Source organism: Sapajus apella, unplaced genomic scaffold, assembly GCF_009761245.1.
Source record: "Sapajus apella isolate SASKATOON/1434 unplaced genomic scaffold, GSC_monkey_1.0 scaffold44, whole genome shotgun sequence".
Taxonomy (NCBI): domain Eukaryota; kingdom Metazoa; phylum Chordata; class Mammalia; order Primates; family Cebidae; genus Sapajus; species Sapajus apella.
The window spans coordinates 830,009-856,182 of NW_022436984.1; the positions used below are offsets into that span (position 1 = coordinate 830,009).

Below are 26,174 nucleotides of genomic sequence, written 5' to 3' on the forward strand. Positions count from 1 at the left end.
TATATATAAATTTTTTTTTTTTTTTTTTTTTTTTTTTTTTGAGAGACCAGGTCTTCCTATGTTGCCCAGGCTGGTCTGAAACTCCTGGTCTCAAGTGATCCTCCTGCTTCAGCTTCCCAATGTGTTGGGATTATAGGCATGAACCAACTCCCCCCCAACCAAGGGTCTTGTTGGGGACTGGCACCCCTATAGTTATAGCTACCCATTCTGTGGACTCAGCAGGACACAAACACAAGTTTCACAGGGCCAGACTTTATTAGATACACAGAAGGCTGAATGGGGCCTTGGTGCCCTTGGTCCTTTTCAGCCAGGAGAGAGGAGACTCCACAAGGGGCTCCCAGGGTTCAGGGCAGGAGAACACACCTGACCTCCAGCCAGCCAGCCCTTCAGGGTATCTCGGGGACTCCCTGAGATCTGGGGCCTGGTTGGGAGAGTAGTGTTTGGAGGGGGTGCTCCAGGGAGCCTCTGTGGCTCTGGAACTAGACTCGTGACTTTTGGAGAATGAGCTCGAGAGAAACTGGCCTCTTTGGGGCAGGGCCAGGCCTGGGCTTCGGGGAGGTAGTGGCCTGTTTTGGTGCCCGAGATAGAGGCCCGGAGAAACGTGGTGGGGAGTTTGGTGGTTGAGGGCCTGCAGACCTGAAGCTCCTGGTCTGGGAGGACGTGCCTGGGGCTGGGTCTGCCCAGGCCTGAGCTGCTGGAGGCTGAGATGTTCGAGATGGATGCCCACAGGCCTGAATAGCCTCGCCCTGAGGCCCTACTTCCTTCAGCCTTTTTTCTGGCAGCAGATGTAAGGCCCTGGCCTGGCCTCGAGGTAGGCGGAGGCCGAAGCCAATGCCTATTTGGAGTGGCCCAGATTCCTGGCCCTGCACACAGGGCTGTAGTTGGGGGAAGGCAAGCAGCCGGGGTCCAGTCTTGTACTTGGGCATGGGGCAGGAGGAGGTGCGGGGCCGGAGGCACACCAGGCATACAGGATACTCCACGACTGGGGCCTGGCCAGCTCTGCCTAGCCACAGGCGCTGCAAAAGCAGTAGCCGCAGGTCGTGTGCGATGCGGCGGTGCCCCAGATGGACCACCAGGGCCTGGGCCAGGGCCCCTGGGTCCCTGAACTGTGCAGGATCCTTCTCGCTTGGCACGCATCTGTCCACCACCCCAGGGGATACGGACCCGGTGTCCCTGGACTGATGCCAATGCCATGTCTGCCCGTTAGAGTGGAGCCTATGAGAAGGTAGGCTGGGGCTTGGGGAAGTGAGTGTGGAGTTAGGCAGGTCTTTGGGCTGGGAAGGAGACTGGCACCGTGAGTGGGGAAGGGAGGAGTTCTGGGGCTGGGAGGGAGAGAAGGAGGGGCTCTGAGGAGGAGAGGGGTACAGCCAGTGGCTCAAGGGAGAGGATGAACGTGGGCAGGAGAGAGAGAGGTGGTTCTGGCGAAAGAGAGTGGGGGAACTTGGGAGAAAGAGAGAGTAGAGATGTGGAGCTAAGTCAGAATTTGAGGGAGAAGAGCCGAATTGGAAGCCAGGAGAGGGGGATGCTGGTGGAGGTGAGGACAGGGGATGGAACTGAGTGGAAGAGAACGTTGGGTGAGAGGGAGGGAGGGACTGATGGGGAGAGAGAGGCTGTAGGTTGTGAGGAGAGGAGTCCACAAGTTGTGAGAAGCCCTGAGGGGAGTGCCTAGGGAGCACTGAGTTCTGTGGCAGCACCGGGTCCTTGTTTCCAGGTAACATCGCCTTGAATCCAGAAGGGACTGGGCAACAAGACCAGGGATGAGAAACCCGGCAGTCAGGACCAGTATCTCTGAGGTCAGCTGTGCCTGAGAAATCAAGGCCACCTTCTGTGTGCAGAGCGTGGCTCCAGCCTGGTGTGGGTGCAGGTGCTGGTGGCAGGCCAGCCCTCCAGCGCCAGGCTCTCTGGGTGTTCAGGCAGGAGCATGGGACTCAGCTTGACTTCTCAAGTCTTTGCAGTCAGCCACTGACGAGGGATGTGTGGGGATGGAGAATCACAGCTGCCTCTTGGGAGCTGAGGGACAGCAGCAATTATCTGGTAGGGCAGAGAGGAAGACAAAGCCCACAGGACCTGGAGAGAAAAGAGAGAGCCCAAGACATTGGGAGAATTGGTCCATTTCCAGCTCTGCCTCATGTCCCCAGTTCCAGGCTGAACTCACCAAGACTTTTTGTGAGTGTCACCTTTGGGATCAAAGGAACTGCCAGAATGCTCCAGGGAAGGTGAGAAGTAGGGAGGAGAGGAATAAGGAGGAAGGGAGAGTAGGATGGAGTTGGAGGAGGGGTTCAGGGGATAGGGGCTGAGATGGGAACAGGAATTGAGGTGTTCTGGTGCTGGGAGCTCTTACCAATGAGGATTCCTCTGGGCTGTGTTTCACATGCACTTCAGCATTGAGAGGATCTGGGCGAGAGGAGCAGAGTCAACAAGTGGTGACTACACCTCTCTTTGTTCCCAGCATCTAACCCTAATCCGGGTTTCTGTCTGAGCCCTGAGTTTTGCCCTCACTCCTCCTTCAGCCAGGCAGAGGCCTGTGGTACAGGTTTTTGTTCTCTTAATCCTGACTTGGGGGTTCTGCAAGCATCCCAGTGTTCTGCCACTCTGGTTCCTCTGACCCCTTGTCACCCCTAATGCTGATGTCCTCTAGCTCACCCTGGCCCAGGTGGAGATGGCTTATTATACCCAGCAGCAGCAGGAATGGGGCCAGCTGGTAAAAGCCTCTGGAAGACTGGATCTTTGTCTAAGGGGTGGCACCAGGGTCGCCACCCCCAATGGGAGCTGAGGGCCCCATTCCCTGTGTTGATTTCTCCCTGGCAGCATGTGCCTATGTCACAAAGGTCAGGTGATTACATCATAGAATCTCCTCCTCTAGGCTCTGGGACCTTCTTCCGGGGTCTTCCAAAGGCTGGCACTGGATAAAACTGTGAAGCCGACAAAATTCTTCAGTGCACTCAGTTTCTCCTTCAAGCCTCTCTACTTTTGGGCCATACACTTTACAGCTCCAACCGCCTCCTTCATCTATTGCTCTCCCCATCCACACAGCCTGTCTGGGCTGAGCTGATGCACCACACCTATCTCCCCCTTGGAATACAGTATACCTATTATATATGCTTTTTTTTTTCTTTTTTTTTTTTTGAGGCGGACTCTCGCTCTGTTGCCCAGGCTGGAGTGCAGTGGCGCAATCTCAGTTTACTGCAACCTCTGCCACCCAGGTTCAAGCGATTCTCCTGCCTCAGCCTCCCAAGTAGCTGGGACTATAGGTGCGAGCCACCACACCCAGCTAAATTTTTGTATTTTTAGTAGAGACGGGATTTCAGTGTTAGCCAGGATGGTCTTGATCTCCTGATCTCGTGATCTGCCCACCTTGGCCTCCCAAAGTGCTGGGATTACAGGAGTGAACCACTGTGCTCAGCCATATGTTTTCATAACTATTTTATTAACCATTTTATTGGGATATAATTCACATACCTTACAATCTACCCATCTAAAGGCTACAAGTCAATGTCTTCTAGTATATTCACAGGGTTGTAGAACCACCTCCACAATCTAATTTTAGAACATTTTTGTTCCCCCAAAAAGAAATCCTGTACCCAGGCCGGGCGCGGTGGCTCACGCCTATAATCCCAGCACTTTGGGAGGCCGAGGCGGGTGGATCACGAGGTCAAGAGATCGAGACCATCCTGGTCAACATGGTGAAACCCCGTCTCTACTAAAAATACAAAACATTAGCTGGGCATGGTGGCACGTGCCTGTAATCCCAGCTACTCAGGAGGCTGAGGCAGGAGAATTGCCTGAACCCAGGAGGCGGAGGTTGCGGTGAGCCGAGATCGTGCCATTGCACTCCAGCCTGGGTAACAAGAGCGAAACTCCGTCTCAAAAAAAAAAAAAAAAAGAAAAAGAAATCCTGTACCCATTAGCAGTTGGTCCCCACTCTTCCCCCAGCCCCCGGGAACCACAAATCTACTCTGTTTCTATAGGTTTGTATATTCTAGACATTTCACATAAACGGAATTATACAATATACAGTCATTTGCATCTGACTTCTTTTAGTTAGCATGTTTGCAAAGTTCATTCATGTTGTAGCATGTATCATTGCTTTATTCCTTTTTATTGCCAGATAATATTCCTTTGTATGGATATACCATATTTTGTTTATCCATTCATTAGTTGATGGACATTTTGGTTCTTTCTACCTTTTTTTTCTTTTGAGATGAAGTCTCACTCTGTTACCCAAGCTGGAGTGCAGTGGCACCATCTAAGGTCACTGCAACCTCCACCTCCTGGGTTCAAGTGACTCTCCTGCCTCAGCCTCTTGAGTAGCTACGACTATAGGCACACGACACAATGCCAGGCTATTTTTTGTATTTTTAGTAGAGATGGGGTTTTACTATGTTGGCCAGACTGGTCTTGAACTCCTGACCTTGTAATCCACCTGCCTCAGCCTCCCAAAGTGCTAGGATTAGAGGCGTGAGCCATCGTGCCCACCCCAGTTATTTCTACTTTTTAGCAATTATGAATAGAGCTGCTGTGAACATTCTTGTATAAGTTTTATGTGGACATATGGTTTCATTTATCTTTAGATACGTAGGAGCAGAATTGTTGAGTTACATGACGAATCTATACTTAACATTTTAAGGAACTACCAAACTGTCTTCCAAGTTGGCTGCACCAATTTCAATCCCATCAGCGAGGTATAAGGGTTCCAATGTTTCCTTATCCTTACCAACACATGTTGTTGCCTGTCTTTTTTATTTTAGCAATCCTAGTAGGTGTGAAACGGTATGATAGTGTGGTTTTTATTTACATTTTCCTAATGACTAATCATGTTGAGCATCTTTTCATGTGCTGTGGGATATTTGTTTATCTTCTTTGAAGAATTGTATATTCAAATCCTTAGCCTATCTTTTTATTTATTTATTTTTTAATTAAAAATATTACAAATTTTTTTCTTTTAAAGACGGGGTTTCACCATGTTGATCAGGCTGGCCTTGAACTCCCAAACTCAGGTGATACACCTGCCTTGGCCTCCAAAGTGCTTGGATTACAGGCGTGAGCCACCACGCTCGGCCTAGCCTATCTTTTTAAAAGCCAATCACATTTAGCAGTGGGGGGTTGTATACCAACTTCAGTGACCTATCTTTTTTTTTTTTTTTTGAGCCGGGTAGTTTTGCTCTTGTTGCCTAGGCTGGAGTGCAACGGCACGATCTCGGCTCGCAGCAACTTTCGCCTCTCTGGCTCAAGTGATTCTTCTGCCTCAGCCTCCAGAGTAGCTGGGATTACAAGCATGCACCACCAAGCCTGGCTAATTTTGTACTTTTAGTAGAGACAGGGTTTCTCCATGTTGGTCAGGCTGGTCTCAACCTCGGCCTCCCAAAGTGCTGGAATTACAGCCATGAGCCACCTCAGCAGGCTCCCCTCCCCTCCCCTTCTCTCCCCTCCCGTCCCCTCCCCACCCCTCTGACAGAGTTTCACTCTTGTTGCCCAGGCTGGAGTGCAATGGTGTGATCTTGGCTCACTGCAACCTCTGCCTCCAGGTTCAGGCGATTCTCCTTCCTCGGCCTCCCGAGTAGCTGGGATTACAGGCATGCACCACCACCTGGCTACTTTACTTTTATATTTTTAGTGGAGAGGGGGTTTCGCCATGTTGGTCAGGCAGGCTAGTCTCATGACCTTAGGTGAACCACCAGCCTCTGTCTCCCAAGGTACTGGGATTACAGACCTGAGCCACCACGCCCAGCCCGTTTCAGCTTTTCTTTCTTGCTTTTTGTGTCTTGTCTAAGAAACCATTGACTAACCCAAGGTCACAGAGATTTGCTCTATATTTTCTTCTAAGACTTTTACAGTTTTTGCTCTTACATTTAAGTTTATTATCTATTTTGAAGGGTTTTATTTTGTTTAAGGAGCAGTGTGTCACTTTGTCACCCAGGCTGGAGTTCAGTAGTATAATCATAGCTCACTGCCACCTTGAACTCCTGAGCTCAAGGGATCCTCCTGCCTTGGCCTTCCCAAATGCTGGAATTACAGGCATGCACCACCATACCCGGTCCATTTTGAGTTAATTTTCATATATGGTGAGAGGTAGAGGCTCAACTTAATTCTTTTGTATGTGGATATCCAGTTGTCCCAACATCAGTTGTTGAAAAGACTTTTCCACTAGCTTGGGCAACATAGTAAAACCCATCTTACCAAAAAAAAAAAAAAAACCAAGAAAGAAAGAAATTAGCCTGGTGTTGTGATGCATTCCTGTAGTCCCAGCTGCTTGAGAGGCTGGGGTGTGAGGATGGCTTGAGCCCAGGAGTTGGAGGATGCAGTGAGCCAAGATTGTGCCACTGCACTCCAGCCTGGGTGACAAAGAAGAAAACCCTCTTTCAAAAACAAAACAAAACAAAAAGGCTATTTCTTCCTCCATACAATTTTCTTGGCACTCTTGTGAAAAAATCAGTTAACTAGTGTCGTTACTTTCCTGTTACTCCCATAACAAATTACCTCATATCTAGTGGCTTAAAACAACACAAATTCATTATTTTACTTCTCTAGATTAGAAGTCCAACATGGGTCTCACTGGGCTAATAATCCAAATGTCGGCAGGCTGCCTTCCTTTCTGGAGGGCGTAAGGAGAGTACATGTCCTTGCCTCTCCCATCTTCTGGTGGTTTGTAGTCCCCCTCTTACAGCTTCAAAGCCAGCATCCTTGTATCTCTGTGACCATTCAGCCATAGTCACATCTCTCTCTGACTCTGAACTGTTCTGCCTCCCTCTCCAACTTTTAAGGACTTTTGTGATTACACTGGGCCCAGCCAGATAATCTCGGATAATCTCTCTATTTTAAGGTCAGTTGAGCAGGGCATAGTGGCTCACATTTGTAATCCCAGCAACTCAGGACAGGGAGGTGGAAGGATCCTTTGAGTCCAGGAGTTTGAGGCTACACTGAGCCATGATCATGCCACTGCACTGCAGCCTGGGTAACAGAGCAAGACTCCGACATTTTTTGTTTGTTTGAGACAAAGTCTTGCTCTGCCACCAGGCTGGAGTGCAGTGGTGCGATCTTGGCTCACTGCAATCTCTGCCTCCTGCATTCAAGTGATTCTCGTGCCTCAGCCCGCTGAGTAGCTGGGATTATAGGCACGTGCCAACACATCCAGCTAATATTTGTATTTTTAGTAGAGTAGGGTTTTCACCATGTTGGTCAGGATGGTCTCAATCTCCTCACCTTGTGATCTGCCCACTTTGGCCTCCCAAAGTGCTGGGATTATAGGCATGAGCCACGAGGCCCAGTAAAAAAATGGAATTCTTAGGCCGGGCACGGTGGCTCAAGCCTGTAATCCCAGCACTTTGGGAGGCCGAGGCGGGTGGATCACGAGGTCAAGAGATCGAGACCATCCTGGTCAACATGGTGAAACCCCGTCTCTACTAAAAATACAAAAAATTAGCTGGGCATGGTGGTGCGTGCCTGTAATCCCAGCTACTCAGGAGGCTGAGGCAGGAGAATTGCCTGAACCCAGGAGGCGGAGGTTGCGGTGAGCCGAGATCGTGCCATTGCACTCCAGCCCGGGTAACAAGAGCGAAACTCCGTCTCAAAAAAAAAAAAAAAAAAAAAAAATGGAATTCTTTTGTTTTAAATCATAAGCACAATTTTTTCACACCTAAAATAAATATACATTTCTAGTCAATGTTTAAATATCCCTTATTGTCTTATAAATGCTTACCAATTTGTTTGAATCAAAAGCCAAATGTAGGCCAGGTGGGGTGCCTCATGCCTATAATCCCAGCACTTTGGGAGGCCAAGGCAAGATTGCTTGAGCCCAGGAGTTCAAGACCAGCCCAGGCAACATGGAAAGACCACATCTCAATTTAATATTATTTAAAATTTTTCTTTTTTCTTTTTTTATTAAAGCATTTTTTAAAAATTTAAATAGAGATGGGGGGTTCTCCATGTTGGTCAGGCTGGTCTCGAACTCCTAACCTCAAGTGATCCACGCACCTCAGCCTCCCAAAGTGCTGGGATTACAGGTGTGAGCTGCCACATCTGGCCCAAAAATTTTAAAACAAAACCAAAACCAAATATGCCCCATGCATTGTGAATCCTTGATAAAATTCTTAACTTTATTTTAATTGATAGGTGCCACCTTGGTCTTTTTCCTTGGAGCTATTCTGTGCACAGACTTGCTCATTTGTCGTTGTAGAGTCTGCCACTGTCTTCATCACCATATTCTTATCCTTGTAAACCAAAAAGTGACGGCAGCAGATCTCAATCAATTAGAGGTTTATTTTGCCAAGGATGAGGACCTACTAGAGGAAAAGAAAAGCAGTCACAGCAGGATCTGAGACCTGGGCACAGTAGGACCTGTGGGTTTGGGGAACTTCAATATTTACAAGAGAAAAAGCAAGCAGGGGCCAGGTGCCGTGGCTCACACCTGTAATCCCAGCACTTTGGGAGGCCAAGGCAAGATCATTGCTTGTGCCCAGGTCAGGCAACAAAGCCAGACCTGGGCAATAAAGCAAGACCTTGTCTCAAAAAAGAAAGAGAGAGAGACAGAGAAGGGGAGGCAAAAATAAAAAAATAAAAAAATGAAAGGAGGATGGGTAGGCAATGAGGCAAGTGATTACATTCTTTTGAAGCTCTGACTAGTGCTCAGTGAATCTACATTTTACATGTGAAAAGAAGGAGAGGGGCAGTAAATCAGTAAATCTACATTTTTAGTAAATCTACATACTCAGTGATTCTACATTTTACATGTGAAAAGGAGGGGGGAAGTAAATCAGTAAAGCTACATTTTTAGTAAATCTACATACTCAGTATGTCTACATTTTTGCATAAGATAAAGTATGTGAAATTACAGCTATCTGTTTGCAAACAAAAGGAAGGTAGTTGATTTGCATGTCTCAGTTCTCATGCTTAATTTTCCCTTAGGTGTTGTGAGTTTAGGGAACCAAGATTCTATTTTTCTTTCATATCCTCTTCCCTATCATTCTTATAATTTGGTAGTTATCTCTAGTAAATAGATTCTGAAGACAATTTTTCCTTTCATTTTGAAAATAATTCTTGGCCAGGCGCGGTGGATCACACTTGTAATCCCAACGCTTTGGGAGGCCAAGGCAGGCAGATCACAAGCTCAGGAGCTCAAGACCATCCTGGCCAACATGATGAAACCCCATCTCTACTAAAAATACAAAAAATTAGCCGGGCGTGGTGGCGCGCGCCTGTATTCCCAGCTACTTGGGAGGCTGAGGCAGGAGAGTCACTTGAATCCCGGAGGTGGAGGTTGCAGTGAGCCATGCTGAAGCAGGAACAGCTGCGAGAAACAAACCTCTGGAACACGGAACTGGGAAGGAAGGGGTGATTCATTCGGCCGGGAGCAAGGTGGCGTAGCTGCCTAACAGCCAAGCTCAAGCTCACAGAGAAAGTCCCTGCCCTTTTAAAGGCTTACAACTCTAGAAATTACATGTGAAAGGGTCTTAGGCCATGGAGTAGGCGTGGGGTATAGTTACTTAGGTGGGGGTTTGATCTTATTTAAGTAAAAGCAATGCCTTCCAGAAAGATTCCTCCATACCAGGCCTGTGATCTATAGAAAGGCGATTAAGGTGGTACCCGGTCTGCCAGCCTTTACTTCTCCTATTGAAATGCAGTGTGGAAGTCAAGGCGGGGATGGTCTTAGATGCTTAAGGGTGATTAAGGGTCTACTCCCTCAGTGCCACTGCACTCCAGCCTGGGTGACAGAGTGAGACTACATCTCAAAAGAACAAAAAAAAGAAAGAAAGAAAAAAGAAAATAATTCTGTTACTCAAAAATGTCAAACATATGCAAAAGTAGAAATAAAAGTATAATGTAATGAAACCCCTTGTACACACCACCAGCTTCAATACTTACTAGATGGTACTCCATTATGTTTTATCTGTATCTCCACCCTCTCCCTCAAATTATTTGGAAACAAATTCAAGATATCAGATACCATCTGCAAATATTTCTGAAATTATCTCTAAAAAGGGACTTTTGAAGAATTAAGATCACAGTAACATAGTTACAACAAAATGTACAATTCCTTTTTTTTTTTTTTTTTTTTTTTTGAGACGGAGTTTCGCTCTTGTTACCCAGGCTGGAGTGCAGTGGCGCATCTTGGCTCACCGCAACCTCCACCTCCTGGGTTCAGGCAATTCCCCTGCCTCAGCCTCCTGAGTAGCTGGGATTACAGGCATGTGCCACCATGCCCAGCTAATTTTTTGTATTTTTAGTAGAGACGGGGTTTCACCATGTTGACCAGGATGGTCTCGATCTCCTGACCTCGTGATCCACCCGCCTCGGCCTCCCAAAGTGCTGGGATTACAGGCTTGAGCCACCGCGCCCAGCCTAACAATTCCTTAATAAATATTCAGTCACTGCCCACATTATTGCAATTGCTTTGTAATTGTTCTCAGTTTCTTCATTTGAGTTAAGATTCAAAGGTTCATAATATGGAGTTTCTTGTTAGGTATCAATTTTAGGAATTGCAGTTAATTTTTTTTAAGTTATGCAAAATGTTTCCATGAGTCCATAGTCAAATGTATCAAAAAGGTACTGTGTATCCACCAGTTTCCATTCTAGAAGCTGCCTCCTCCAGAGGTGATTTGTTTTTGATTTGACAGTTTCTCTTCCACACTGCAGAACCTGTCTCTTCCTCCCCATAAGCTGGTTTTGGCTTTTCCTAGGTGGCTCCCTCACTCCCTCTGCTCCTTTGGGAGAATTCACTGGGAACCGTCTTCCTCCTTCCTTTTCTTCTCTCCTTCTCCCACTTCTTCCTGCTTTGGCAGACTGACCTGTGCGGGCTGCACCTGCAAGCACGCACCTCCCATGGGTGACATTCCAGCAGGCCAGCAGCACCGCCACCTCTGCACCTGGCCACTGACCCCTGGATCGCACGGCCCTAGACTCTCGAAACCGGACCCATGCCTCCGGCAACCAGTCCCTGGCATGGGGCGTGTATGCGCGGGCCCAGGACCCCAGGTCTCGGCAACAGTTCCCTTTACCCTGCCCCCACCCTGCCCCTACCCCAGGAAGTTTTCGCTGGCAACTCTTAACTCCTTGCTTTCCTTTTTTTTTTTTTTTTTGTGACGGAGTCTTTCATACTTAATGATGCAGCTGGAAAAAACTTAAAATGCTTTTTTCCATGAGATCAAAGTTGTCTACTCTTACCACTTCTATTCAGTGTTGCACTGGAAGTTCTAGCAAGGCAAGTAAGCAAGGAAAAGAAATGACATCAAATTGGAAAGGAGGGAGTAAAACTATCTCTACTCACAGATGACATGATCTTGTGTATAGAAAACTCCAGGCTGGGGGCATGGTGGCTCACACCTGTAATCCCAGCACTTTGGGAGGCCAAGGCAGGCAGATCACAAGGTCAGGAGTTTGAGACCAGCCTGGCCAAGATGGTGAAATCCCATCTCTATTGCAAATGCAAAAATTGGCTGGGTATGGTGGCAGATGCCTGTAGTCCCAGCTACTCAGGAGGTTCAGGCAGGAGAATGAATCACTTGAACCTGGGAGGCAGAGGTTGCAGTGAGCTAAGATCAGGCCACTGCACTCTGGCCTGAGCAGCAGAGTTAGACTCCATCCGCACCCCCCCACACACAAAAAAGAAAACCCCAAGGAATCTAGTTAAAAAAAAAATAGAATGAATAAACAAGTTCAACAAAGTTGAAGAATACAAGAATACAATCCCAGCTACTCAGGAGGCTGAGGCAGGAGAATTGCTTGAACCCAGCAGGCGGAGGTTGCCGTGAGCCTAGATCGAGCCATTACACTCTAGCCTGGCTAACAAGATCGAAACTCAGCTGTATTTTTACACACTACCCATAACCCAAAAATGAAATTAAGAAAATGATACCGCTTAACAATAGTATCGGCCGGGCGCGGTGGCTCAAGCCTGTAATCCCAGCACTGTGGGAGGCCGAGGCGGGTGGATCACGAGGTCAACAGATCGAGACCATCCTGGTCAACATGGTGAAACCCCATCTCTACTAAAAATACAAAAAATTAGCTGGGCATGGTGGCGCGTGCCTGTAATCCCAGCGACTCGGGAGGCTGGGGCAGGAGAATTGCCTGAACCCGGGAGGCGGAGGTTGCGGTGAGCCGAGATCGCGCCATTGCACTCCAGCCTGGGTAACAAGAGCGAAACTCCATCTCAAAAAAAACAAAAAACAAACAAAAAAAAACACAATAGTATCAAAAACAATAAAATACCTAAAAGTAAATGTAGTAAATATAATAAAAGAAGTTCAAGATTTGTGCACTGAAAACTATAAAACACTGTTGAGAGAAGTTAAAGAAGACCTGAAGAAATGCAGAGATTTCCCAGCACACTGGGGAAGGCCTGTACTCTCAGCCCTTTGGGAGGCTGAGGCAGCAGGATTGTTTGAGTCTAGAAGTTCGAGACCAGCCTGAGCAACATACAGAGAGCCAGTCTCTACAGAAAATACAAAAAGCCAGGCGTGGTGGCATATGCCTGTGGTCACAGCTACTTTGGAGTCTAAGGTGAGAGGATCACTTGAGCCTGGGAAGCAGAGGCTGCAGTGAGCCGAGATTGTACCACAGCACTCCAGCCTGGGCAACAGAGCAAGGCTCTGTCTCAAAAAATAAAAAAGAAAAAGATTTTTAAAAAGCCACATACCTCCTTCACAATTTGCCCACAAGGAAATTCCTAGTAGGCCTCAGGATCTTAATCCTGAAACAGTTCTGTTGAATTTCACCTTGGCAATGTAAATTGATAGCTTATCTTTGCAGGTACAGGCTAAAGGACAGAACTCAAAGTCATCATCCCACTGGTACCATCTCGGCTCACTGCAGTCTCTGCCTCCCCAGGCTCAATTGATCCCCTAGAACACTATGATTAAGAGGGGGAAGCAGGCCGGGCGCGGTGGCTCAAGCCTGTAATCCCAGCACTTTGGGAGGCCGAGGCGGGTGGATCACAAGGTCAAGAGATCGAGACCATCCTGGTCAACACGGTGAAACCCCGTCTCTACTAAAACTACAAAAAATTAGCTGGGCATGGTGGTGCGTGCCTGTAATCCCAGCTACTCAGGAGGTTGAGGCCGGAGAATTGCCTGAACCCGGGAGGCGGAGGTTGCGGTGAGCCGAGATCGCGCCATTGCACTCCAGCCTGGGTAACAAGAGTGAAACTCTGTCTCAAAAAAAAAAAAAAAAAAAAAAAAAAAAAAAGAGTGGGGAAGCAAATCAGTAAATCTACATTTTTAGTAAATCTTTTTAGTAAATCTACATACTCAGTAAATCTACATTTTACTGAGACAAAACACATATCTGATTTGCTTGCTTTGTCCTGTTGTTTATGTAAAATTGCAGATTCACCACTGGGCATGGTGGCTCACACCTGTAATCCCAGCACTTTGGGAGGCCGAGGCAGGCGAATCACAAGGTCAGGATTTGAGACCAGCCTGGCCAACATGGTGAAACCCCGTCTCTACTAAAAATACAAAACATTAGCTGAGCATAGTGGCAGGCGCCTGTAATCCCAGCTACTTGGGAGGCTGAGGCAGGAGAATTGCTTGGATCCAGGAGACGGAGGTTGCAGTGAGCCAAGATTGCAACACTGCACTCCAGCCCTGACAACAGAGTGAACGCCAACACAAAAAAGAAAAAAAAAAAAATGCAGATTCACTGAGCCAGACTAAGGCTTAAGTGACTGTCCCTTTAGCCCCTTCTTACATGTAAATTGTGTATTAAGTGAAAGGCTGATCAAAGATTTAAAAGTGGTGGTGTTATGTTGGGGTTCAGGGGTTCAGGGTGCTTTCAGCTCCCCTGAGAAGACCTTTCTCCAAGTTCTTGGTCTCCTGCACTCTCAAGAATGAGAGAAGGGACCACGGCGCAGTGTGCAGTAAATGCTGGACTCAAAAGTGTTCATAGAAAATGATTTATTTAAAGAGAGACAGAAACAAGAGGAGAGAGAAACAGCTAACTCTCACACTGAGGGAGAGAATCCAGAAAGATCTCCAGGAGAGGAAAGCAGCTTCCACACTGAGAGAGATGGAGTTTAGGAGGGAAAGACAAGCTTCCATCAGAGAGGGTGGAAGGGGGCTCCAGAGGGAAAATCCAGGATAGAGAAAAACAGCTTCCATTAGAGTGTTTGTGGAAGGGGATCCAAACATGGAGTCCAAAGGGGTGTGGAAGAAGGGGACTTTTAACCTGGGAGGAACCCCCACCTTCTCTAATACCCTGGGCCAATGAAAGGAGTTTCTTAGAACTTCCACTGGAGGGTGACTGACTCTTAGTTTCTTCCCACGCCCCTGAAATTTAAACATAAACCGTTAAGCCCCCGAAACATAAACATAAATGGTTAAATCTCCCGGATGGGGAGAGATGGGAGGGGGGCATGGCGCTGGGAATTTCTTGTCCTTAAAACTATGCCCCCTTGTGGACCTGGAAAGAGAACACATTCCCTCAGTTGGGAACGGGTGCCCACACCTGTACACGTAGGACTTTGGGAGACCAAGATGGGCAGATGGATCACCTGAGGTCAGGAGTTCAAGACCAGCCTGGACAACCATGGTGAAACCTCGTCTCTACTAAAAATACAATAAATTGGCTGGGCGTGGTGGTGGGCACCTGCAATCCCAGCTACTAGGAAGGCTGAGGCAGGAGAATCACTTGAACCTGGGAGGTGGAGGTTGCAGTGAGCTGAGATTGCGCCATTGCACTCCAGCCTGGACAACAAGAGCAAAACTCCACCTCAAAAAAATATAAAACCAAGCTGTACTCCAACTATCTTGGCATATTTCATTAGGACTTCCTAGGCTGTGTCATAAGCATGTCCTCAACCTTGGCAAAATAAACTTTCTAAATTGATTGAGACCCGTCTCAGATAGTTTTGGGTGTCAGGCCTCCATGTGCAAGCCCGAGCCCAGAAAGTCTGAAGTCCTGCTGGCTTTGGCTGATCACCACCCACCCACCACCATTATCCCTGATCGCCCAGCAGAGCTTCCCCTCCAGACACTGAGCTTCTCACCCCATCCTACCATCTTAACTGTTATTATGATAATGTAAATACTCCTCACCCCACCCTGCCACCTTAACTGCTCCTGCTCTGTAACTATCCCTCTGCCCCACTCTACCATTAACTATTCTTACCCCTTACCCCACCTGCCATTGTAACAAAACCTATGGTGATGTATACTCCTTGCCCCTACCCCGCCACTGTAACTGATCTTCGTAACACCCCTGCCCCTTCCCCAAAAAATTTGCCCCAACCTATAAAACCAACTCCTATCCCACCGCCCTTTGCTGACGCCCTTTTCAGCCTCAGCCCACCTGCACCCAGGGGAATAAACAGCCATGCTGCTCACACAAAGCCTGTTTGGAAGATCTCTTTATGAAATGTGTTTCATATTCGGTACTATTGGACGTGAATAACATTGGGTTCACATCAGATTGAGGAAGTTCTCTTCTGTTCCTAGTTTGCTGAATGATTTTATCATTAAGGGGTATTGGATTTTGTTGAAAAGCTTTTGTGCATCTGTTGAGATAACTACGTAGTTGTTGTCCTTTATTCTATCAATATAATGTATAACATTAGTTGATTTTTGGGTGTTAAGCCGCCCCTGCAATCCTGGTATAAATCTCACTCAGTCATGCTGTATAGTTCTTTTGATATGTTGCTGGATTCTGTTTGTTAGTGTTTTGTTTAGGATTTTTGTGTTTATATTCATAAGGGATATTGGTCTGTAGTTTTCTTGTGAGGTCTTTGGTTTTGGTGTCAGGGTAAAACTGACATTATTGTGAGGACAAGAATGACTTTATTTTAAATGCTAATCTGTCATGTAACTTCTGACTAACCCTGAATCTGGGAATGACTCCAAAATGTGTAGTTGATGTGTTACTATTTATGTAGGAACACCTATTCATTGTAAATTTTGCCTTTCCTCCAAAACAACCCTTGATGCTGTGACATCCATCATAGGGTGTGATGCCTGCACCCTTCTCTGAGCCACCTATACATTCCTTCCAGGCCATGTGTATATTTTTCCCCATTATATAAGCTCAGAATCTAGGGGGCTGAGGTTCAGACATCTACCTGTCTTGCAGCCACCCAAGACCATGCTTCCATCTATAAGTTCCCCCTAATAAATCAGCCTAAACTGACAAACTGCATTTGTCTGCCTTCTTTGGCTTCTCGGCTTCTTCAGCATATGGGGGTCAATTTACATATATAGTACTTTCAGGGAACAATCATAGAATGAGTTGGAACTGTTCTCTCCTATTTGTTGGAAGAATTTGTGAAGGATTGGTAAATAATTCTTATTTCAATATTTGGTAGCATTCACCAATAAAACCATCTGGTTCTGGGCTTTTCTTTGTGAGGAGTTTTAGAGTTACGAATTTGATCTCTTGTTTTACTTATTTATTTATTTATTTATTTATTTATTTTGAGACAGAGTCTCGCTCTGTCACCAGGCTGGAGTACAGTGGCGTGATCTTTTTCACTGCTTTGGCTGCATCCCATAATTTTGGTATGTTGTGTTGTTTTCATTCATTTCAAAGTATTTTCTAATTTTTCTTGTAGTATCTTCTTCTTCTTTTTTTTTTTTTTTTTGGGACGGAGTTTCACTCATGTTACCCAGGCTGGAGTGCAATGGCGCGATCTCGGCTCACCGCAACCTCCGCCTCCTGGGTTCAGGCAATTCTCCTGCCTCAGCCTCCTGAGTAGCTGGGATTACAGGCACGCACCACCATGCCCAGCTAATTTTTTGTATTTTTGGTAGAGACGGGCTTTCACCATGTTGACCAGGATGGTCTTGATCTCTTGACCTCGTGATCCACCCGCCTCGGCCTCCCAAAGTGCTGGGATTATAGGCTCGAGCCACCGCGCCCGGCCTTGTAGTATCTTCTTTAACCTACTATTTAAAGATGCATTGTTTAATTTCTCTATATTTGTGAATTTCCAAAAGTTAGTTCTGTTATTGATTTCTAATTTAATTCTATTGTGGTTAGAGAATATTCTTTGTATGATTTCAGTCCTTTTAAATCTACTGAGGTTTGTTTTGTAGCCTAACATATGATCCATTCTGGAGAATCTTCCATGTACAATTTAGAAGAATGTGTAGTATTGTGTTGTTGAGTGTTATTTGATGTCTGTTAGGTTTAGTAGGTTTATAATGTTTCCCAAGTCTTATATATCCTTATTGATTTTCTGCCAAATTTTTTGAAACCTGTAGTTTTAAGACAGGTGAGAGGATTGCTTGAGTCAGAGTCTATCTCTGTTGCCCAGGCTGGAGTGCAGTGGAGTGATCATACCTCACTATAACCTGGAACTCCTGGGCTCAAGTGATCTTCCTCTCTGCCCCAACAGCCTCCTGAGAAGCTAGGATTACAGGCATGCACCACTGCACCTGGCTAATATAATATCATTTGTGCAAATTTAAAATTTATTCACACAAAAATGCACAGGCTTCAGTAACACATATTACATTACTTATCTATAGCTGCTTACCAAATTACCCCGAAACTTAAACAGCAATAAACATTTCTTATCTCATGTGGCTTCTATGGGTCAGGAATTCTATGAATTTAGGAATTAATTCATAGAGAACAATTTAGGCGGGTGATCTTGGCTCAGGGTCTCTCATGCGTTGCACACAATCCATCGGCCAGGGCTGCAATCATCTGGGGGTCCAACTGGGGCTGGAGGATCCATTTCCGAGATGACTCACTCCCATGGTTGGCCAGTCCTGGTGGCTGTCAGTGAGAGGCCTCAGTTCCTCACCACGAGGGCCTCTCCACAGGACTGCTTGGATATCCTCATGATAGCAGCTGGCTTCCCCCAGAGTGATCAATCCAAGAGGGAGCAAGGCGGTAGTTACACTGTTTTTATTTATTTATTTATTTATTTAGACAGAGTCTCAGTCTGTTGCCCAGGCTGGACTGCAGTGGTACAATCTCAGCTCACTGCAACCTCTGCCTCCTGGGTTCAAGCAATTCCTGCCTTAACTCCTAAGTTGCTGTGACTATAGGCATGTACCACCATGCCCGGATAATTTTTGGGATTTTCTTGTTTGTTTGTTTGATTTTTGAGATGGAGTTTCGCTCTTCTGCCAATGCCAGAGTGCAGTGGTGTGATCTTGGCTCATTGCAATCTTGGTCCCCTGGGTTCAAGTGATTCTCAGCCTCCCGAGTAATTGGGATTATAGGCGCCTGCCACCACACCTGGCTAATTTTTTTATTTTTAGTAAAGACGGGATTTTGCCATGCTGGCCAGGCTGGTCTTGAACTCCTGACCTAGAGGTGATCCACCCACCTCGGCCTCCCAAAGTGTTAGGATTATAGGCATAAGCCACTACACTGAGCTGCTGCACTGTTTTTATTTTTCACTTTTTTGAGATGGAGCTCTGCTCTGTCACCCAGGCTGGCATGCAATGGTGCAATCTCGGCTCACTGCAACCTGAGCCTCCCGGGTTCAAGCAATTCTCCTGCCTCAGACTCCTGAGTAGCTGGGATTGCAGGTGTGCACCACCATGACTAGCTAATTTTTGTATTTTTAGTAGAGACGGGGTTTCACCACATTGGCCAGGCTGGTCTTGAACTGCTGACCTTGTGATCCGCCCGCCTCGACCTCCCAAAGTGCTGAGATTACAGGTGTGAGCCACTTTGCCCAGCCTGCTGCACTGTTTTTATAACCTTGTTTCAGATGTTACACTGATGTTTCTGCCACATTCTGAGTGTGAAGGAAGTCACTAGGTCTGGCCCACACTCAAGGGAGGGAGATAAGGCTTCACCTTTTGAAGGCAGGAGTGTCTAAGAATTTGTGTACATGTATTACAACCATCACACATACTAATAAAATAATATAAGCCTGGACATGAGGACTCACACCTATAGTCCCAGCACTTTTGGAGGCTGAGGCAGGAGGGTTGTTTGAGGCCAGGAGCAATCCTCCTGCCTCAGCCTGGCCCAAGGCTGGCCCTTGGGGCTGCACTGACCTCATGTCATTAAACAAAGGTCTGTCATTCTTTTTATTACTGCACGTTATTTTATAGTACGAAGATACCAAAATTTATTGAATGACTTCCCTAAGGACGGACATGCAGGTTGTTTCTACTTATCTTTCTTTTTCCCTTTCTCTGTGGTGGGCTGCATATCTTTCTCACCGTACATCCACCTTTTTACTTCCTCTTTACTTATGTGGTCTCCCCTGGAGTTCAAGAATGGGGAACAAGGGACATGCAGGCTGGATCCGCCACAGGCAGAGGTCTCTCGAGGACAGCAGGGGCTGCTGTGGCAGGTTTGCTATCCCTTCAGCCCGCCTTCTCCTAACTAGCTCTTGGAGGATGTGATGCAACTTAGGAAAACCATGGTTCTTGCCTTCAGAGACCTCAGGTCTAGCATGGGGACAGACGCATGAGTACCCCACGGGAGGCAGGCTAGCTTTGGGTGAGGGGTAGCCTTCCAAGTCCAGCTGATGGCTTGGGTTTCCATCCCACCCCACCACTTACCAGATGTTTGACATTGGGCAAGTTATTTCACCTTCCAGCATCTCAGTTCCCATATGTCTAAACTGAGCCTCTTTTTTTCTTAAAAGGTTGCTCTGAGAAGTAAATAAGATGCTTAGCACAGTGCCTGACACAGAGTAATCTATGAACATTGAACTGTTGGGAAACTAGCCAGCCTGTGGTCGTACCAATCACACAGGGACACATGGGCACTGGGCCCGCGGGATTTGAAGAAGTCTTTGCAATGAAAGGCGGAGACCTGAAGGATGGGCAGTACCTCCTGGCGGAGCTGGAGGAAGGTATTCTGGGGCATGGAAAGGTAAATGTAAATGCACTGAGTGGAAATGGGAGGCATATTTGGGGCATGGCGAATAGAACCCTGTGGCTGGAAGGTCAAGTTCATTGGCAAGAGGAGAGAAGGTCTTGCAGGGATGTAGGCAGGCAGCCTTCTGGCACAGAGGATGGAGGTTCGAGTCTTCTCCATAGACTTGAACTCCAAAGCTGAAGTCACCATGGGACCACTGTCGAGGTTAGGCATGGCCAGAAGGAAACTCCCTTCCCCGCCATCCTCCTGCCTTCTTCGACCTGGGCCTCCTCCCAAGGCTTGGCCACTCCCAGCATCCAGCACCCCCACTCCTCAGCCGGGTTGGGAGGCGGGCGGAGGCTTTTCGCGGGGGCTGTGCCTGGTGGGCGGTTTTCCCAGAGCAGGGAGCAAAGCAGGACTGAGCTGGCTCCAGCTTCCTCGGATGTAGACATTGCTGACTGGCTGGCCAGCCTGAGCCAGCTAGCTTGAGCCCAGGGCCTCCTCAGGCACTGTGTTTCTGCTCTGCGGCATGTCACAGAGGGAGGCCAGCGGGCCACCAGCCATGCCAGGGGTGGGGGATAGCCGGACTCAGGTCAAAGCACGGTTGCTACCAGGCACTGACAGGAAGAGGAGCCGCCTCAGCAGGACAAGGCAGGACCCATGGGAAGAAAGAAGCTGGAGCAGCCAGAGGTGGAGCAGAGCTGCTCCTGGCCCTCGGGGGACCCGGGCTCTTGGCAGGGTAAGGAAATCCTGGATCTGCAGAGGAATCCAGGGGAGGTAAGGGTTGGAGGGTGGGGAGATGTCACCTCCGATGGCAGAGCCTCACTCAGTATTACCATTCCGGCCCAAGAGAGGGGATGGTGGCCCCTTAGACTCCAAGGCACCATGCTTGGGGTGGATGGGACAGATCAGAGCTGAACTTAACCAGCGTGCAGCTCAGAGGGCTGGACTAACTCACTTCTCTTGAGGAAACTGAGGCCCGGAAGAGGGATGTGGATTTCCCAAGGTCACTGAACAGCAGCCAGTGGCAGGACTGGGACTTCCGCCTGTGTGCTTTGACCTCTGATTCTGTGTCTTTCCTCTTTCCCGCAGCAGCCTCGTTATCTCAGGACCTGGCTAGGTCAAGGGTCAGCCCTCCCAAATAGGGTATAGCCCTGAACTCCCCCTGGCCCCAGCGCACCCTGATAAGCAGGATTCAGATTGGGTGTGGGACAGGACAAAGGCTGTGAGGAGGAATGAGTGGAGTAGCTGAGAGAACACAGGGCTCTGGGTTCTGAGCCAAGCTCTGCCATCTGCAGCCATCTGACCCCAGGCCAGGCCTTCCCCCAACTTCCTCAGCTGTAAAACGGGGTAGGGCTGAGGATGGCAAAGGCAGGCTGAGGCCCTCTGGTGCCTGCTGCCTGGCACCCTCCTACTCTGGTGGGAGACCATGCACTGGAATGCTCTCAGAAGTCAGGGTAGATGGGAGTCCAGGCCAGACGCACTCACTGGAGCCCTCTGTGCAGAGTGAGGCCAGTCCTGAGAACGCCGCGCGGGAGCGGAGCCGGGTCAGGACGCTGCGCCAGGCCTTCTCTGCCTTGCAGGCTGCTCTGCCTGCTGTGCCGCCCGACACCAAGCTCTCCAAGTTGGACGTGCTAGTGCTCGCCACCAGCTACATAGCCCACCTCACCTGCACGCTCGGCCACGAGTTGCCTGGCCCCGCCTGGCCACCCTTCCTGCGTGGACTCCGCTACTTGCACCCTCTCAAGGTAGGTCACAAGACCTGGGACTCGAGGGCAGATCTTCGTGGCCAGGGCCTTGGAGAAAGGGCTTGGCATTACTTATATTTGAGACAGGGACATTGGACTTGGTCCGCCTGCCCTGGGCAGAACTGACATCAGGGCCAATTTCTCCTGCTGTCTCAGAGGGAGAGGAGCCAAGGCTGGCCCTTGAAGCTGCAATGACCCTGGGTTTCTCATGGGGTAGTGGCTGGAAATGGCTTATGGGAATGTACCTCCTCTAAGAGGAGGGAAAGCCTCTGGGGTTCTTAGAGTCATGGGGAAAAAAGGAGCAGCTTCCAAGTCTGGGGCCCGGGAAAGGAAATTCTACCAAGGAGAGTTCTAGATCCCCATGTGGCTTCACCCCATTGTGCCTGCCTTGGTGTTCTCTGGGTTTCTGTTGCAGGAGAGATCTGCCTTCTAGGAGAACAATGGTCTGAGAGACCATCATTCTAGAAGCAGCCAAGCTGGGGGGTTAGCAGGAAGCAGCACTGGGAAGGCATGCACCACTTGCCATGCTGCAACCTAGCTTCCCTAAACCTCAGTTTTATTACACGTAAAATAGAAGGCTAACATGAGCCTATTTCTCTTCCAGCGTATAAAATGGAAAGTCTAATGAACATTAATCATCAATGCAATAACAGCTAACAGCTGAGTGCTAAAGATAGGCCAGGAGCTGGGTTAAGTACTTACTTTAGTGTATTTTTGTCTTTTAATCCATGCAAAAACCAAATGAGGATTACTTTACAGATGAGGAAACTGAAGCTTAGGAAGGTTATGAGGCTGAACGTGGTTTGAACCCAGGACTGTCTGACTTCAGACCCCATGCTCACAGCCATTAAGCAGACACCAGGGACAGCGTCATAAGGGGCTGGTTGAAGAGTGCACTGAGTTAAAAAGGAAGGGTCATCTTTGCCCTCTGAGAATAACATTGCAGTGATGTCAACTTTTTTATTTTATTATTTAGTTTTGGAGATGGAGTTTCACTCTTGCTGCCCAAGCTGGAGTGCAATAGTGCGATCTCAGCCCACTGCCACCTCGGCCCCCTGGGTTCAAGAAATGCTCATGCCTCAGCCTTCCAAGTAGCTGGGACCACAGGCACCTGCCACTACTCCTGGCTAATTTTTGTATTTTTAGTAGAGACGGGGCTTCATCATCTTGGCCAGGCTGGTCTCGAACTCCTGACCTCAGGCGATCCACCTGCCTTGGCCTCCCAAAGTGCTGGGATTACAGGTGTGAGGCACCGCACCTGGCCTATTTATTTATTTATTTATTTACTTATTTTTGAGACAGGGTCCCACTTGGTTGCCCAGGCTGGAGTGCAGTAGTGCAATCATAGCTTACTGTAACCTCGAAATCCTGGGTTCAAGAAATTCTCCCGCCTCAGCTTCCTGAAATCCACCCGCTTCAGCTTCTCCAGTAGCTGGGACTACAAGCGTGTGCCACCATGCCTGGCTAATTTTTTTTTTTTTTTTTTTTTTTTTTTTTTAGTAAGGACAGGGTCTCACTGTTCCACAGGCTGGTCTCAAACTTTAAGCTCAAGCAGATCTCTCACCTTTCAATTTTATTTTTATGATACTTTTTACCATCTCTTACGCCTACATGTCATAGTTCTGAAATGTCTTGAAACTTGGTTTTTTTTTCTTTAATGCAACTATAGCTAAAATGTATGAATTTGAGACTAAGTGGGGGAACTGTGAAGTGTCAATGGTGGTGCAGGCTTCTGGGGTGGTATAGTGGTTTCCTTAGCTGTAAAATAGTGACCAAGGCAAGGCCCTTGCTTGTATTAGGTGATCAACAGCTATGCTGAAGAATGAAGGCCCGGTTAGGTCCAGCACTCCAGCACATCCACAAGGTGGGGCATTTGGCCAGGAAGCAGCTTCCTGAGCCCCCAGGTGGAAGAGTTGTGGAGAGGAGGGCAGACTTCGGGGAAGTCAACCTGGTGTCTTCTGAGACTACTCAGGCTCCTGCTGGAAGGATGGACAATCTTTGGAGGACCCAGCTTGGAGTTTTCCCTGGCTCTGCTGCTCTGCCCATTGCCCAGCCTCTGGCTGTTGCCAGCTCTGCCTAGGCTACCTGATCTGTCCACCTCCCTCCCAACAGAGAGCTGCTCTTCTTAGGGCCCTCTCCTTCCTCAGATGGCTCCTCCTGCGTCTCTCATCCAGGCCCTGGGTGATCAGGAGAATGTGTGGGGCTGTACATGGTGATGGCCCTGATCAGAGCAGTGATGGCTGGGGAAGGTGTCAGGGAGGGATGCTGGAGAAGGCTGGGTTTTGGGTGTCAGGGATCCTGGACCAAGAAGGGCTGCAATAGCAGCATTTCTCACTTCCCAATCTGTGTCTTGCAGAAGTGGCCGATGCGATCTCGTCTCTATGCTGGAGGCCTGGGGTATTCTGATCTTGACTCCACCACAGCCAGCACCCCCACCCAAAGAACAAGAGATGCAGAGGTGGGGTCCCAAGTCTCTGGAGAAGCAGGTGCTCTCCTTCCCACCACAGCACTCTCACCAGCTCTTGGTGACAAATAATTATCACACTCACCCTTTTCTCCTAAACTGTGACTCACTCATGCTTAGGGACCTGGATCTTCCGCCAGCCCCACCTGTCTTCACTCTGATTCTCAGCCATCGCAATTGACTCAGACTTAGCTCCCAAGTTGCAGCATGCAGATCAAGAGAAGCAGTGGCACTTCTGTGACAGTACCCAGAGGACACAGGATGGAGAGCTTCCTCCTTGGTCCCCAGGAGGGGACTTCCTCATGGCTCTTCTGTGACAGCTACTGGGAAGTGGGAGAGAAAGAGGTATAATTGGGCTCACAGTCAAGTTAGGGAACCATCCTAGCTTTCCTCCTCTAAGGTTTCTGCAAACCCTCTGCAGATAGCGAAAAGGCAGGTGCAGAGGGAGGGGCCTGGGATTGTACCAGCCCCAGGTGCTGATGGGAAAGCCAGGTGGCTGGATAGGCTTTTGGTAGCTGCAAGTGTAAACAGATCTGGGCTGGGTCACACAGCCAGAGGGGAAACTGAAGAAGGGTACTTTTTTTCTTTTTTTTTTAGAGGCAGGGTTTCACCATGTTGGCCAGGATAGTCTTTGATCTCTTGACCTCATGATCCACCCGCCTCAGCCTCCCAAAGTGTTGGGATTACAGGTGTGAGCCACAGCACCTGGCCGGGAATGTGCTTTCTAACTGCATCACGAGGTGCTTACCTGATGTTAGAGTAGTAGTGAGAAATTCAGGATTCCTGCCTCTGTAGTATGGGCCTCTCAAGCAGCTGCCCCTCGCCACTACATTTTCTCTCTCCTGGCTCCTGCTGCACTCTTCCACTCTTTTCTTTTCTTCTTCTTCTTCTTTCTTCTTCTTTCTTCTTTCTTCTTCTTCTTCCTCTTTTTTTTTTTTTTTTTTTTTTTCTGTTTTGCTAGGTTTTTTTTTTTTTTCCTTGTTTGTCTGTAGAGATAGGATTTTGATATGTTGCCCAGGCTGGCCTTGAAACCCTGGCCTCAAATGATCCTCCCACCTCAGCCTCCTAAAGTGCTGGGATTACAGGTATAAGCCACCACACCCAGCCCCACTCTTTTCTTGATTTGAGTTTTATCTACAGGTTAAGCCATAAATCTTAAGTTGTTTACATTCTAGTTTCCAGAGAAACTTAGATTGTCCCAGCTTTCTAGTTTGAGATCTTATCCTGAAGCAATTCTACCTTAATTGAACCAAGCAGCAACTTATGGCCTTGCATATGAAGGATATTGAGACTTAATTACCTCCTTGAAGGCTCTTACAAGAGGAACAGGTGTATGTTCCATAGGAGTAATCATTACAGTCTTCTCTTTCCATTATGTTAGGAACCTGACCTCAAGCGAAAACAAAATAGGCCTGCCTTCAACTCAACTGGCTCATTGTAAAATTTGTGCTCCACGCTTCCCTCCTCAAATTGTGCTCTGGAGTTATTTCTACAGACTCTCTACAAATCAGCTCCCTAGGGCCAGCTCCTCCCCAGGAGATTGTCCTTGCCTGGGCTTTCTCTAAATGCTGCCCTGGGGTGCCAGAAATGTGATACAGCTTCAGTGAAACTCATCTCTGGCCCTAAAGAAATAATTTGAGGCCTAGTGTGGTGGCTCATGCCTGTAATCCCAACACTTTGGGAGGCCAAGGCAGGCAGATCATGAGGTCAAGAGATTGAGGCCATCCTGGCCGACATGGTGAAAACTCATCTCTACTAAAATACAAAAATTAGCTGGGTGTGGTGGCATGCGCCTGTAGTCCCAGCTACTTGGGAGGCTGAGGCAGGAGAATTTCTTGAACCCAGGAGGCGGAGGTTGTATTGAGCCAAGATCGAGCCACTGCACTCCAGCCTGGCGCCTGGTGACAGAGTGAGACTGTCCCAAAAAAAAAAAAAAAAGCCGGGCGCTGTGGCTCACGCCTGTAATCCCAGCTCTTAGGGAGGCAGAGGCGGGAGGATAGCTTGAGCCCAGGAGTTCGAGACCTGCCTGGGCAATATAGCGAGACCCCGTTCTCCACAAAAAGGAAAAAAACAAAAAGACAAAAAAAAAAAAAAAAAGAAATAATTTGAGGACTAACAGTAGAATCTGCCGGGCGCGGTGGCTCAAGCCTGTAATCCCAGCACTTTGGGAGGCCGAGGCGGGTGGATCACGAGGTCAAGAG

The 26,174-nt window shown here is 48.1% G+C and overlaps 2 protein-coding genes across 2 annotated transcripts; one reads left to right on the forward strand and one right to left on the reverse strand.

The window, feature by feature from the left end:
* Nucleotides 1-233: 233 nt before the first annotated feature.
* PRR30 (proline rich 30) lies at nt 234-1,718 on the reverse strand. Its single transcript, XM_032301289.1, has one exon. It carries the CDS (start codon nt 1,716-1,718, stop codon nt 480-482), a length of 1,239 nt encoding a protein of 412 aa, XP_032157180.1. The 3' UTR covers nt 234-479.
* Nucleotides 1,719-20,117: 18,399 nt separating this feature from the next.
* On the forward strand, nt 20,118-24,845 carry TCF23 (transcription factor 23). Its single transcript, XM_032301290.1, has 3 exons — nt 20,118-20,500; nt 21,267-21,509; nt 23,866-24,845. Exons 1-3 carry the CDS (start codon nt 20,291-20,293, stop codon nt 24,043-24,045), a joined length of 633 nt encoding a protein of 210 aa, XP_032157181.1. The 5' UTR covers nt 20,118-20,290; the 3' UTR covers nt 24,046-24,845.
* The last annotated feature ends 1,329 nt before the right edge of the window (nt 24,846-26,174 follow it).

Bases quoted from the DNA above. Each gene is read 5' to 3' on its own strand.
- TCF23 (XM_032301290.1), top strand. From the start codon at position 20,291: ATGTCACAGAGGGAGGCCAGCGGGCCACCAGCCATGCCAGGGGTGGGG. The intron at 20,501-21,266 runs GTAAGGAAATCC...CCCTCTGTGCAG, and splicing joins GGACCCGGGCTCTTGGCAGG to AGTGAGGCCAGTCCTGAGAA. The intron at 21,510-23,865 runs GTAGGTCACAAG...TGTGTCTTGCAG, and splicing joins GCTACTTGCACCCTCTCAAG to AAGTGGCCGATGCGATCTCG.
- PRR30 (XM_032301289.1), bottom strand. From the start codon at position 1,718: ATGTTACCTGGAAACAAGGACCCGGTGCTGCCACAGAACTCAGTGCTC.